Consider the following 15,053-nt stretch of genomic DNA (forward strand, 5'->3'; position numbering starts at 1 on the left):
AACCATTTAAAAGTTTAAAAATAAAATGTTCTGCATAGATGCATTTTGCACCTATAAGTACACTCCCTTGAAAGTTACACAGTATATCAGATTCGTGGCAATGTACTCTAGAGAGTTTACTTAAAGGAGCACTCACTATGCCTGTATGATGTACGTACGTATTAGATTTTAGTTTTTATTGGATCTCAAACTTGGAGTTTTGTGTGATTAGGTTTAAATGGCCAAGTTTGAGGAACCTTAAAATAAAAACCAGACTGCATTAACACGAAGCTGGTACACTGGATTGTACTCAAATGGTGTGTACGTTTATTAGCAAAATGCTTGCATGTAGTACAAATTAGTTGTCGTTTTCATTGGCTGTAAAATTTGATAAATGTCCATCTGTTGGATTTCATTTGAGGTTAGTTTGATGGAATGTGCGGTTCAATTACATTGAAAAATATAATACAAATTTTATACCAAAAAATAAATACCTTATTTTCTTATCTGTAAGAGTTAATTAACGGTATAAGTACCTATTTTAAGAGAGAGAAAAAAAATTGGTTTGCACATAGCCACTTCTTGCACCAAACTGAAACTTTGAATTGTCATCAGGTACGATAATTACGATACGTTTTTTAATTCGAACCTGAGCTTCGAAGCTATTACCCTCAGTGCTTGGAACTTGGGGTGACGCTTACGAATAACATACATTGACATTCACTCATACCTCTAGTGTTCTGCTAAAGGTTGCATAATTTATTAACATTTAAAAGTAATCTGCACATGTTTAGTCTTGTGTGTGTACCCGCCAGGTAGCTTAAAATATCAACTAAAGTATTATAAATACAGTAGGCGTTTCAGCTTTGGTACCAACGTAAGAAAAACAGACAGAATAAAAGTTCTAGGGCTAGGATAAGTTTCACACATCTCCAAAATAAAATAGAGAGAACATAGGCTAATATTGACAATTTATAAAACATCATTAGAGTTCTGACTGAATAAGATTTCAAATTGCAGCAGAATTATATATAAAAAAAAAACTAACAGTAATATGAAATAATTGTCCTTCATAAATATATACCAATTGTACTTTGGTGCACATTGAATGCTAGTTACCGAACGTTCAACGTTTCAATGAATTTGACCAAACGATCCGCAAGGATTCTCCGCTTGAAGCGAAGAGACTCCTCGATCACTTGTTGCACCAGGGCAACCTGGAGTTCCACGGGGCCCTTCAATGTCCTGAGGAGATCGAACAACTGAGTGTGGTCCTTGCCCGGCCTCCGAACCTCCCTGTACAACATCGCACGAATGTCCAGGTTGTGCCTTTTGATCTTCGCCAGCTCCTTTCTGCCCAACTCCACGTGGTTCACGTGATTCGCCACTATTTCGTTCAGCACCGACTTGTCGGAGTCTTCCGAGTGGTTCGACAGTCTGCGTACCGGCGGGGGACTGGAATTCGTAAAATTAGATTCTGCGCCGTAACGGACGCCCACGGATTCGCCCGCCGGGGGGGAGAACCTTCTGCCGTCCGCGTCGTCTTCGTTGTCGTCCTCCGAATCCAAGATGCCGTTCACCATGGTGAGCTTGGGGGGCTCCGACGGGCCGTTGTCGAGAACGTCGAGCGCGCCGTCCACGCACATGGGCTCCAGCACGGGGGGCGGCAGCTCGGGCTCCAGCACGGGCGGCTCCGGCGAGGGGGAGTGGGAGGGGGAGGGGGTCGAAGGCCGCCGCACGACAAAGTCCCTGGGTATCGGCCCCGGCTTCCTCTTGTTGGGCATGCGCAGGGCCGGGTCGCTCCCCTGCTGCGCCGAGCGCTTGCCCCCGGCGCGGTGACTGCTCCCGGGGGTCGAACTGGTGCTCGCCACCAGGTCTATGTCCGCCTCGTCCACCATCATCCTCTTGTCTATTTTGAAGGGGTTCCCGAACATGTGCTGCCGCACCGGCGCAGACTCGATCTCGCGCAGCGGCGACGGCAGTCTCTTCACGTACTCCTGGTAGTTCCCCATCTGGCCGACGGGCATGCAGTGCGCAAAGTCGTCCCCGAGCAGCTTGGTGTGCGCCGTGGACGGCTGCAGGAAGTTGGCCCTCATGCGAAGCACTTGGTCCACGAGGTTCCGGCGAGGCACGTCGAACGGGTTCCTGTGGCACTGCCTGCTGGGCTGGGCCCCCCTCCGCGGCAGACCCACCACGAAGCCCCCGAACTCGGTCAGCTGTTCCCGCAGCAGGGAGAACTTATCCTGCAAGAGGGGATGAGAAACCAAATCTTTTTTGAGAGGCGATTTCGGTATGACTCTGATGCCTTCCGGGGGCCCCTTGGCGGTGCTGCTGGTCTTGTTGCCGACCTCGTTGCACAAGCGATCAAACTCCACCTTCGCTTGGTTTTTCAACCTCTTCAAGTAAGTGAGAATGGAGTAGTTCAAGTAGTTGTCGTAAGTGTCCGTGACCAACGCTTGCGCCAAGTTGCTCGGAGCACCCATCCTGGTTAAAGCACTTCTTAACGGACCGGCGTAATACGCTGGCATCGTGCGCAGATAGTTCATGAACTGAGTCCTCCACTCGTTCGTCGGCTTCTGCCTGTGAACTTTGAACAACTCTTCGAGCAGCGGCAGCAACACTGGATAGTTGTAAGGCATCACGAACAAATTCACGCAAGTCAAATTTGTACTGGCTTTCAAATAACCGAATGGGTGCCCTACTTCGGAACTCTTGTAACTGTTGGCGACAAACACCTGCCAACATACGGTCGGTTGTTTCCTGGCCAATATGTACTGAGTCAAAGGACTTGGCTCAAGCTCGTATTTATCAAAAGGCAGGTTTTCTATAACCATCGGTTCGTGGCTAGTGCAGGTAAACTTGACGTTCGGGTGAGAAGAGCGGGGAGGTAACGAAGACAAACTTTGGTCTGGCCAAAATGATTCTGGGATAGGCCAAAACCCAACTGCGAAACCTTTCTGGGCCGACCGCTGGACGTAAATTAACCGTCGACAGGTCTGCCATGCAGTACTGCCAGGAACTGCGCTGGGTATGAGATCGCTCAAGTTATTCCTGATTATGGATTTTGTCTCTTCATCTTCCACATTAGAATCCTTCATCCAATCTGCATTCACTCCTTTAATACAAGCCTCTTCCTCCTTGGATAAAGTATCACAGTCACTTTTTACACCATCGGGAATAACGGGAGTGGGATCCGGCCCAATCTTTTCAAAGTTTATCACTACACCGCTCTGAACTTTCTGCACCAAACTGTCAATGCATTGCATTAGCATTCTGTGCGAAGTGATGCAATACGACCTCCCACCGGTCACGTCGCACATGGCATCGATCGGAGAGCTATCGCAAGGCACCAAGCCAATGTCACGATCCATGATGGGTGTCCCTGCCAACCTCAGCACTAGCGAAAACAAGCGCTGGTCCCAACGAAATGGTTCACGTGTCAGTTCAGATCCAGGGATCGGAGAGTGCATTGGCAAATTAAGTTCCTCTTGAACCCCACTACTATTTGACAACTTACCACCATCAGTTATCACAACAATAACAGAAGGCTCGAGAAAAAATGGTCTACGGCCTTGGCCATATGTATCGATGCCAGTTTGCATGCGATTGATGTTGAGCACATCAAAGGCATTTTTTAATGCGGCACCCATTGTCGTCATACCTGTGCATTGCAAGTTCTTCAATTCATTCATAAACGTGGAAAGATTCTCTTTCCAACCTGCCTTTATATTGGAGGGTGGGTCTTCGAATGTAATCAACATGTATCTGTCACCCCGACTTTCAGGAGACTTCTGGCGAACTTTGACAAATGATTCAACTGCTCCTTTCGCAACATCGAGTAACGTAGGTCGCCCGCCGAGGTACGCCCTCTGATTCATAGATGCTGATGTATCTATGAGGAAAACTATTATAGTCATTTTGCTAATCACACCAATATTTTAACCATATATTTAAATTATAAAGTTCATCGGGATCACGGGAAACCACGCGGACGAAGTATTTGTTTTCAAAACAGGTATAAAAATATATCCAAGTCCAACCTAGCCACGAAACGAGGCATCCTGACACCCCTTCGGCCCGCTAAATGCCTACGACATTCCGAACTTCCGAACGTAGGAGAGCGATAAGCAAAGGTATATTTTCAAAGTTGACATACCCTTACTTACGACTCCAGACCTACAATTCTTGAAGTAAACAATATTCACCTGATTTGTTCTTCTTAACGCAACGTATTCATGTAAAACATGTTCATAATTGTAGGTATAATTAAGTAAAGTCTTATCAAAATCTTTGGCGGTTGAAACAGCATAACACTGACAATCTCATGACGATGCAATCCCACATTTAATAATATTTGGTAGTGGGGCAAACAAGAAAGGCAACGACATATCCAGCAGAGAGAACAAGACAAATAAAAAATTAAAGAATAATTTCCAGTGAAGCCAACATTATAAACTAATAATAACCGTAGACGTCAACGACGTATGCAAAATTGCTGCCAACAAAACCATGATGGTCGTAGATTTCATATCCACTAGAGAAAATATCCATAGAAGATTACTTTAAAGAGGAACCACAAAGTAATGAGCCCATCATTTTCGTTGCCTTCAATAGTTATCCAGTTCTCCGGTACCAGTTTAGTTTTTATTTCTTATAAACTGGAATAATTTATAAATAATTAAAAGTTTCTAACAAGAACACCATTTTTTAAGTCAATTTTGTTTGAGTGTACACTACTTGATGTATATATTCGTCAGTACTAATTGCGATATTACTTCTCTTAAGCCGGAACAACACTAGAACGTCACGTCCGTCCGTCACCCGTTTGTCTGTCATCCGTTCGTCTGTCCATCACCAAACGATTTGCATCACTTCATTCTCCCATCATTAAGGTTCCATCATATTATTCTCAGTTACTAATTGAAATTCTATGAACTGTTGAAAAAAGGTTAAATTAGGAGAAAATTTATTTTGTATAAATTTAGTTTGAAAATCATATAATCTATGAGCCCTTATAACTCATTAAACGCAATGTTGTTTACTGGTATTTTTCAACATTTTTTATAATTACCATGCATAATTAATTACACTCAGCTTAAGAGCTTCGAGATGAAATTTGCCAAATATTTTTGTATACTGTAATATAGCAGCAATACAAAGTCTTGAAACAATATTTGTTTCCATATTTTTAACCGACTTCAAAAAAAAGGAGGAGTTTCTCAATTCATCTGTGTGTGTGTGTTCGGACATAACTTGTTTATAAACCGATTTTAATTATTATTTTTGCTTCGGGTTCAATAGAGCTCCAAGGTAGTCCCATTTTAATTTCAAAGTTATTAGACCTTGTACTTCGAAGATATTCAAGGGAAGGAACTCCTCAAAATCCAATATGATATGTATAGTGATTGAGGTATTGTTAGATTTATGACAATCCCAAAATAAGGTGGGTACCTAACTATGGTCAAGGACGTACTGGACTTGGACTATGAAGGTTAATGACAAACAGCACGAATATGTAGCTAGAGTTATTAGGAATGTTGGGTCAATACAATAGGTAGGTACCTTACTATAGAACTAAGCAACCACACATTGGAACTCTTTAGCAAAAAATAACAGTTTAAATATGGTGAATTCATTAATGTTAATGTTAATTATAGAATTTTTAATTTTATTTCGAAAAATATTTTGTTAGCATAAAATGTCAATTACAGTACGAGTTAGATTTCGTAATTGTATCATTCCTGACAATGCTCTTTCATCGAGTGGCCTACTCAATAATAAATTTGATTTAAAATCAGAAAATGATATTTCTTGAAAGGTTTTCACACGACTGACAGCTAAAAATATACTTTGCCTTTAGCGAAATTTTGGTTTCCTAGGTCTATAACAGCTTTATAAAATGTAGTACCCTGTAACTTGTGCACAGTGATAACCCAGCTTAGAATCAACATGACGTCGTCCGACCGAAGGCCACCCTAAAGCCCGACCTGCAACTGCCAGCATTCAACCCCGCTAACGGAACGCGCCCCTAGCCATGGCCCACCCGAGTCAGGCGAGCCACCAGCAACCAAGGTAGAACCCAGCCACATAATAAACAGACCGACATTACAGCCGACCACGTTGCTAAAACACACACAGAATATTAAACAATATTACGTATAAATTAAAAGTTGTTTAATGAAAGTGCGACGTAGGAGTGCCCAGGCACGGGATGGACGCACGTCCCACGGGGAGACACCATCCTTTGTCTTCACTGAACTTCCATCTGGTAACTATAGTCAAACTTCGAAACCTTTTTTAATTACTCCCCGTGTGCGCCTGGTCCTTTTCCGGTGTAGGGCCTATCCCAGCCGCGTAAACATAACACGCCCCGCACAATGCATTACGCGGGGCAGTGCAATATACGGCACGGGCCAACTACCGCCATACCAGACTTTCAATTAACTGCCGAGTGCACAGACACTGGCTACATCTAATCGAAGACTTTACTTAATTTAATAGTGAGCCGCGGTCCACATAGGTGAGCCCGCGCGTCGCCGTTCACAAATTACGGGATTGGCCGACTCCAATCAAACTCTCTCCCTCAACCTCGACTGGCGTGAGGACATAACTTTAGTGACGGCGCGTCAGAGCGCCAGTGTATAATGACAGTGTACTTTATGTAGGGAAATGGTGTGAATGTAATTGCAAGTGTAACTACTACGTAATTAAACGTCCACTCCGCACACTCCGTGCGCGACGTGTAAGCGATAGTGCAAAACCGTGTACGTTATTTGAAAACCTCCCCAATCCAGTTAGGGATCAGCGTCCTATGCTGTGTAGGGCCAGTGGTGCAGCAGGCATTAGGGACCCCTAACATCACGACCACCGCCGCCGTTCCTAGTGGGCCACGCAGGGGCCTTAGGACCTCACGACCCACCTCGTGGCTAACCACCGCATTAGCCTGGCACCCTCCCGGACATGTTTCCCCGCAAGAAAACAGCCTTCCCGCTAGGAACACCACCGAGTCTCGAACACGAGAACCCGGGCGACGGCAATACTACATGGATATATCCCAGAGCAGTGGAAGGAGAGTATTGTAACCATGATTTTGAAACCGAAGATCCTTCTGTTTTTTTCTTTTTTTCGACCCATAACACTAATGTCATGTCTTTCGAAAGTGTTTGAACACATACTGAAAAACAGGCTTGAATGGTGGCTGGAAACATGCCATTTAATACTCTGGGAGCAGTTTGTATTCCACTGTGCTAGATCAACTACTGATACTGTGACCATACTCCTAAGGTGGATACAAGAAGCTTTGGATTATAATGGTATCCTCATTACATAGGTATGTTATAGATTTCATTGCTGCATTTGATATTGTCAATGTACCAGCCCTGTTACAAAAGCTGGGAGCTTTGGGCATTCCTCATTCTCTCATCACTGTTCTTTACAGTTTATTACATGCAGAACTACATATATAAAAATTGGGAACTGTATTTCATCAGGTAGATGTGTGTTTCGTATAACTCTCCAAGGTGGGAGTATTAAGACCCATACTCTTCATTTTTTATACACAGAATCTTATATTCAACATTGTCCCCTACATTAGATCCATTGCACATGCTGATGATATATTTCTATATTCTTTGTCAGATACTATCTCCCATGTAGTGGAACATGATGCCAGCTCTCTCCAACATTTGGAAAAAAATGTGCAACAGACAGCAACAACTTTACAGTATCAAATGAGAAGCCTGCGATTGTACTATTTATAAAAAAAAATGGTTTTGTCCTATGTCAATCTCACCTAATTCAACAACAGAATATCAGTTGTGAAACATCACGCATATTTAGGTATGATAGTGGACTCCATGTTAACCTGGCAATGCCAAATCCAGCAGCTCAAACTGCACTTACTTAAGTCCATCAATTTATTCAAACTGGTTAGCAATAGTAAATGGGGCGGAGTTCCTTTTACTCTTTTATTATTTTATATAGCCTTCATTAGGGCCCAAATGGACTATGGTTGTATGTTTATTACTTCTGTAGCTAACACCAGGCTATCTGACTTACAAGTCCTACAAAATAAATGCTTACACATGTATTTATGGGCAATTTAATCTTCTCCTATATCAACCCTTCATGTTGAAACAAATATAGAGCCTTATAATCTACGCCGAATGCTGGTATCAAATAGACATTGGCTTAAGACAACTTTCTAACAGAAGAGCCAACTACGCACTATAATTAATAATGTGAGTATAGAAGTATTACCCAAGTTTTGCTTATGGCTGCAAAGATGACGTAGGCCAATATTCTTTGTGAAGAAGAAGAAGTAGGAGAAAATCTGTAAATTCTTGAGTTGGCTCTACTAAAAACAACTGTATGTTTGTTTAACTGTTATCTATGATATCTGCTGTGGTTGGTGTCATAGAAAAGAGAATTGTAGATTGTGCGGAAATTATTAACCTTTGTACGTTTTAATGTTTTTATGACGAGAATTAGTAGTTAATTTTGTGATCGTGTGTTTATTTCTTTTTTTAAAATGTTTTCTTATATTTAAAGTGCTTTATTAAAACAATAAATATTGAACATTGTCATCCGTCAAACTGTCACATTTTTCATTCTGTAAGTGTTTACAACCAATCTACTGTAGTGTTAAATTGGGCATGTTTCTTACGTTTGGCTTAGTAGCTTAAATGATTTGACGCGATTCTTTCGAGTGTTAGCTCTTTTTTTTTCTAATGCATTATTGTATCTTTTCATACTATGTTAATTATCTTTTAATGCAATTTTGTACACACAAAGATCTTAGCTTGGACTGAAATGAAATAACTGATGAAGGGTATGTTTCCTAACGTGAAATCTCGTAGTCCAAAGCTCAGATTTTAATTACTTTGAAGAAAAACTATCGGTTAAACTTTTCGCGTCGTGGCTTTTTTTATAAATAAAATAATACAATTCGGAAAATACTTTTTCCGAACACTAAAGACGTTCCTTTATTTATTCAGAAAATAGCGTTTCTATATTTTTAGTGGTTTCTGAGAAATCACCATTTATAGGTTACACAACAATACCTGTGAATTGACAGGGCCACCGCTATTTTTTTTGCTTTCCCGTTTGGGACCTTGTGTTCATTTCTGGAGAACTGAAATTAAATATGGAGAATGGTCGATTAGTTTTGGTTAGCGACATTAAAAGTAGTTCAAATATTTTTAATGGTTGCTTAGGAATTACCAATGTACGATGTGGCTATCCTGACCCAACCAACCGTTCACACGATTTCACGGTATTTTTAATGTTGTTGTACTAACCTAATCAACTGTTCACACTTTTTAAAAGTATTTTTAATGTTGCTTGACTATTCTCTAATTTCTTCTTCACATAAGTCTATGAAAGATGAAATACGCCATGGCCATCTTTCATGCGTGTATTTATCCCGCAACATGTGCAACTGAGTTGCTCATGTGAGCTGCGGACTTTGGTAACCTTCTGTGAACTTCGGAACTATTCAGGCCTCGGAATAAATTTGTATGAACTGTTTGCTATGCTACATTGCAATTCTTAAGCAACTATTAAAAATATGTTACAGTATTTTTAATGTAGCTGTACTAACTTAACTAACCATCCACAATATATTAAAGTATTTTTAATGGAGCTAACTTAATCTAAACAACCATCCTCACGATGTGACAAATTTGTAATGTTTATACCAAACATGCACATACGCGGCCTTGGAATGGACTGTTGTGAATATATGGTTTGTCGATTCTGTGATTCTCCATGTATAGGAACATACAAAGTAACGTCCGAATCAATGCATAGGTATTATAATGTAAGCTATCATGGCGATTTCTCAGATACCGGTTGTAATATAAAGACTCTGTTTTCAGGGTAAATACAAGTATTTCTCTATGTTCAAAAAAAAATCCTATTTGAAATTTTATTTTTACTTAACGTAAAAGCCCCTCTGTAAGAATATTACTGAAAAAAATCTTAGTCGCGTTTCTTAATGGGCTTTGTCGGATGTAGGGGTAGGAATTGGAAAGATTTTTAAAAAAAACTGAAAAATCACTATAGTTCACTTAAAAAAAAAAGAATTAATTTGAAATAATTCTTTAGAGTAACACCAAAAACTTTTGTTTCAAAGGGTTTTAATAATGCCTGCAATTATCTGAAAGGGTGGAAAAAGTATTGGTTGAATGACAAAAAAAAAACTCCCTTCGTATGCACAGTATCAAATCGGTTTAAAGTTCTTGTAAACTTTCTAAATATTATATAAACCTTGTGTCTTGAACAATTTTTGATGCAATAAACTCTTAGGCTATTGCAAAAGTTGACCAAAATTTGATAGCAGGGGAAAAAAAAAAAAATTCAGTAGTTGTTACTATGGACACAATAATGACCTTAAGCAAAATTTTCTTAAATCTTCTAAATATAAAATCTCTTGTCAGATTTGTTTTTGTTAGCTGCAATCCTTAGTGCATTTAGATAAATAAATTTAACTTGTGTGAGTAAATAGGTATGTAATTTTCATGGGAGTCTTCACTACCGGCATTGCAAAGAAACTACCTTTGGGTGTCCTGCATTATGTCAAGTTCAAGACAATGCCATTCTTTTCAAGATTATTCTAGAAAGTCTAAGAAAATACTGAATGCATTGAATAGAAAAAAAAGTAGCAGTCATGTGGACTGTCGACAGAAGTGAGAACTTAAAACGTTGTTTTTGACGTGATAACGTCTCATAAATCGATGAATGCCGGCTGTACGCACAAAAAAGCATGACTCATTGTCACTTTCCGCCTGAGCCGAGCGTGCAAGAACCGGCCAACCACCATGCGAGAAAATATCTTCTATAATATCAAACAGGTTAGGGCGGGCTTTTTAAAAGCAGCAATTTAAAAAATTAGATTTTTTTGTCCAATTTCGTCATTTCAAGTTAACAATTTATTGACATTGATTTGATTTCAGTTTATTTATATAACTAATTGTTCGTGATTATATTTAAACAAATTATTTAATTTAAATTTGCAGAAACTGTAAATAATATTTGAAAATTAAAAAGCCTGCAGTTTTTTTCATCAATGTTTTCTTATGACGTTATCACGTAAAATTATTGTCCGTAAACCGACTTTACGGACAACCCCCTTTTTAAATATGTAATGTGACATTTCTACGTCAAATGTATGTAAGAAAATGAATTTGGTATTATATCAGTATGGTGTCAGCATGATATCATTTATCGTTAGATCATTTTTTTAATCATAACAGATGTCAGTGGTTCGTCGAAATTACGTAAAAAATTCATTACCTAGCTATGACTTACCAGTGATGTCTGACCTAGGTCATGCGTTCACTGGGCAATGCACGGTATACACAAATCAAACTTTTCACGTGGTTAATTTAACTTCACTTACTGCTACTACAGCATGTCGGTGATGCGAACACATAAGTTTTACCCCTACCAAATATCGCTAAACACGGCTAAAGAAGTTTTCACTTCAAAAATTAGAAAAAATTTAGCATTATCAAACATGAAAGAACTGTTCAGCAATAATTTTGGAATACCTGTTTGAAAACATGTACTTAGATGGTTTTTAAAGTATCCAGAATGTTCCAGAAGTATCTGGAATGTACCAAAATAAATACCAACTTCCAATTCTTCGTGTGTCTATAGGCAGAGATCATGGGATTTTTGCTGACCAATTATTTCATGGGCATACAATTATTGTTGTAGGCATTTCAATTATGTACGTATCAAATAATAATTCTTGAAATAAAAAAAATCTAGAAATGTTATTTTTGAATGTGTAGGTCTACTATTGATCCTGCTTAATTATCCAGGAAGGTGTGTGTGTGTGTTTTTTTTTTTTTTTTTTTCATTTCCAAATAAATCTAAGAAACTCATTAGTGGAAAGGGCTATTACACAAGTTATATTTATATAAATAAAAAAGGGGTAAATTATTTTGGTAGGTGGATGAGTGTCCTCCATGTTCACTTTCTTCGTACTCTGGGAAGCAGATGGACTGAGTTTTATGTTAACACCGTTAATTAATATACTTTATTTCTTCGTAAAATCCCTTCTCTGAATTACTTCCTCTTTGTAGTTTGTCATTTTGTATTTTACCGGAGTTTTAGTTGGCGTTTGAGATATTTTTCTCAATATTTATTTGCTTGTAATGCTTCGAACTGCATGATTTCCATATTCTATAGCCATATATAAGTAGCGAGGTGTTCAGAATACAGTCGGGTTTGAAAGTTGTGCATTTACTGGGCTTCAATAATTTAATGCAATGCTTGTGAGGTATTTTACCCATTAACATTGGTTAAATGGGGGAACAAAAAACGACTTCAGCCAACGATTGTAAGTTTTGTAACAACCCATGCTACTGCCCTCCCCACATTGTAAATGACTTAATTAAAGTTTTATTAGTTTTTTTTTATTATAGTAATAGTTCTTGTGTAGGTTTCTTGGTGTTCATGCCCCCATGAGCACTAATTGTGTGTTAGGAATGAGTACAATGACTGACTGTTATTTACTTTAATTCACATTTTTAATATGTGTGATGATTTATTTAAACTTTATCGTGGAAATTTCATTTTATGTTTTTTTTCTCACCCTCGCCCCTCAGGTGGTCAACTCCCAAAATTTCTGAAATTTTTAAAAAATTGATTCTCTCTAGATTTGGAGTGTTTCCGAGCCATTCGAGAACCTCAACCTACCTCCCTCAGATGGGGTTGTAATTTTTTGAAAGTGGGGAAAATTGAAGTACGTTGATTTTGACGTGCCTCCAAGGCCTTCGGACACCATCAGACCTCTCGGCGGGGGTGAAGGGGGAGGGGGCATGTCAATTGCAGCATGCAGTTACAAGTGCATTTCGAGGAACTAAATATAATGCATATCAATGTAAAAAAAAAATGTTAAAAAAAATAAACAAACTTTTATTGTTGTATGAACTAAAATAAAATATATTTTAAAAGACTAAATAATCACACTTTTATTGTTGTATGAACTAAAAAGTAAAAACAAAAATCCTTATTTTTAAGTGATTAGTTCAACAGCGATAGTATGATCTACTGTTTACAAAGTTTGTGGCATTGCTCATTAATTATTCAAGGTTATTGCAACCACGACAATAATTGCTCTCCCATATGTTTATGGCCGTGCACTGGTGTGCTGTATCCCTATTTAGGGTACAAATTCATGTTTTAATTTTATAACCCAATTAACTTTGGAAAATGAGTTGAATCCTATTAAATGTGCCAAATTCAGAATTTTATATATGGTTTTAACACTACAGAGCCTACGAGGTTATAACATTTTCATATGATACAGATTTCTATTAGGTTGCTTCTTTAGGTTATAATGAACACAAACCTGTGTAACTGTTAACTAATATGCTGATTTACACACAAAGCAGCAGAATTTAAGGATATGTATCCCTAAATAGGTTATGCTAAGTTAGCCTTTGTCTGGGATTCTGTAACATCATGAATTTAGCAAAATATTTTTGAATGATTGTAAACTATCTAAATAATTCATACTTACTGTACCAACTAGCAAAAACCACAAATAAACTCAGTTATTTTACTTAAACCATCAGATGTTACTTATTTGATATCCCAAAAGGTCTGGTTAATAATACTATCATATTGGTAAAATTATTTAGCAAAGTAAATTTTTCCAACAATGTAATATTAATTTTTAATTAGTGACACTTATAAAAAGTTTCATGGATGTTTTAGTTCTTGAATTATTAGTTAGTATGACTCAGATTTTAAAAACAATTTTTTTTTTACATAATTTTTATTACAAAAATATCCATATATAAGAGAGGACTATGTAATTTCTAATTTTGTTGAAAAACAGAGTTATTTTACTGGTGCCATATCATAATAGGATAAGATTTTTTTTGTGAAAAAAAAGGGGGGGGGGGGGCGCTCTGAGGGGTTATGTTAAAAGATGTTTTGTGGGTAAACTGTAAAACATCAGTAACTGCACAAGGGCCCCTCCCATCTGAGTCCTCCCGTTTTTGGTCACAAGTAGACGTGTAAAGACCATGTTACACGGTCAAACTTTAGCTTCCAACACCATCTTCTCAAATAAAATTGGAGGGTTATGACATCGTATATACATATATGTATATTTTTTTGCTTATAGCATGGATTCTAAAGTATGTTAGATGTTGGATGCAGTCAGCCAATAAAAATAGTGCTTACCAAAAATGATAATGGTGCCTATTTCCATCACAACAAATTTTTGGTGAAGATAACATGAGACTAAAGAGATTATAAAGGTGATAGAACTAACATACTGTTAATACATATAAAGGCCATATTGGAAATAATTTTATACATACAAAGCAAATTGTGTCAATAACATTTAAATATCATTGATCAATAATTTAATTTTATGACTATTATTAATGTGAGTTAAATTTATAGATTTTATAAAGTTAAAAAATACACAAAAAGGAAAAACAACTCTAAAAATTACATCCAGCAGTGTGATGCATTATGTAATTTCAAATTAAAATTAAAATTAAAAAAATTGAGAAAGCTTAGACCAAAAATATAACTTGATTAGTATAACATGATCCAAAACATATTTGAGGCTATCTGTCCAAATTTATTTGATGGAGAAAATTTGAAGTCATTTCCCACCATTATCACTACAAGTCTGTTGTCAAATATAGTTGAAGCCATTTCCCACCCATATTAACTCACCAAGTCTCTTATATGTAGTTAAAACCATTTCCCTCTAGTATTCTGGGCGTCGCAAGGATATATTTTTTGGGGGGGACTTCAATCGATTTAGTTGTTGAGGAATATCCATCCCCTGGAAAAAAAAAAGTGGGTCCCCCGGGAAATTTGGGGTTTGAAGGTGCAAAAAGGTGGTTGTTAGGCATTTTTCTTTCCTAAATATTCTAATTATAGTTGGTTGCAATATATAGTATTTTTTATAATAAAAATTTTCAGAGAACAAGTTTGTAAAAACACAGTTAACATATCTGCTGGTGCTATATCCACACAAAATCATTTTTTTAAACATCAGGAGAAACCTGAATGTTACACTTAAATGCCGCAAC

General features: G+C 38.0%; 2 protein-coding genes across 5 annotated transcripts in view; one reads left to right on the top strand and one right to left on the bottom strand.

Annotated features, from left to right (window-relative positions):
- Window positions 1–717: 717 nt before the first annotated feature.
- Window positions 718–4,405, bottom strand: LOC134540599 (integrator complex subunit 6). Its single transcript, XM_063383428.1, has one exon. The coding sequence runs from the start codon at window positions 3,894–3,896 to the stop codon at window positions 1,095–1,097; it is 2,802 nt and encodes a 933-aa protein (XP_063239498.1). The 5' UTR covers window positions 3,897–4,405; the 3' UTR covers window positions 718–1,094.
- A 3,962-nt stretch (window positions 4,406–8,367) lies between these two features.
- Window positions 8,368–15,053, top strand: part of LOC134540549 (rho-related BTB domain-containing protein 1) — a 123,835-nt gene continuing 117,149 nt past the window's right edge. For 3 of the 4 annotated variants that reach the window (XM_063383359.1, XM_063383358.1, XM_063383362.1), the window contains exon 1: window positions 8,368–8,592. The gene's annotated coding sequence lies outside the window, so the exon portion shown is untranslated. The remainder of the gene's footprint in view (window positions 8,593–15,053) is intronic. The other variant, XM_063383360.1, reaches the window with a different exon arrangement.

The sequence above is a fragment of the Bacillus rossius genome, chromosome 17 (genome assembly GCF_032445375.1).
Source record: "Bacillus rossius redtenbacheri isolate Brsri chromosome 17, Brsri_v3, whole genome shotgun sequence".
NCBI lineage: Eukaryota > Metazoa > Arthropoda > Insecta > Phasmatodea > Bacillidae > Bacillus > Bacillus rossius.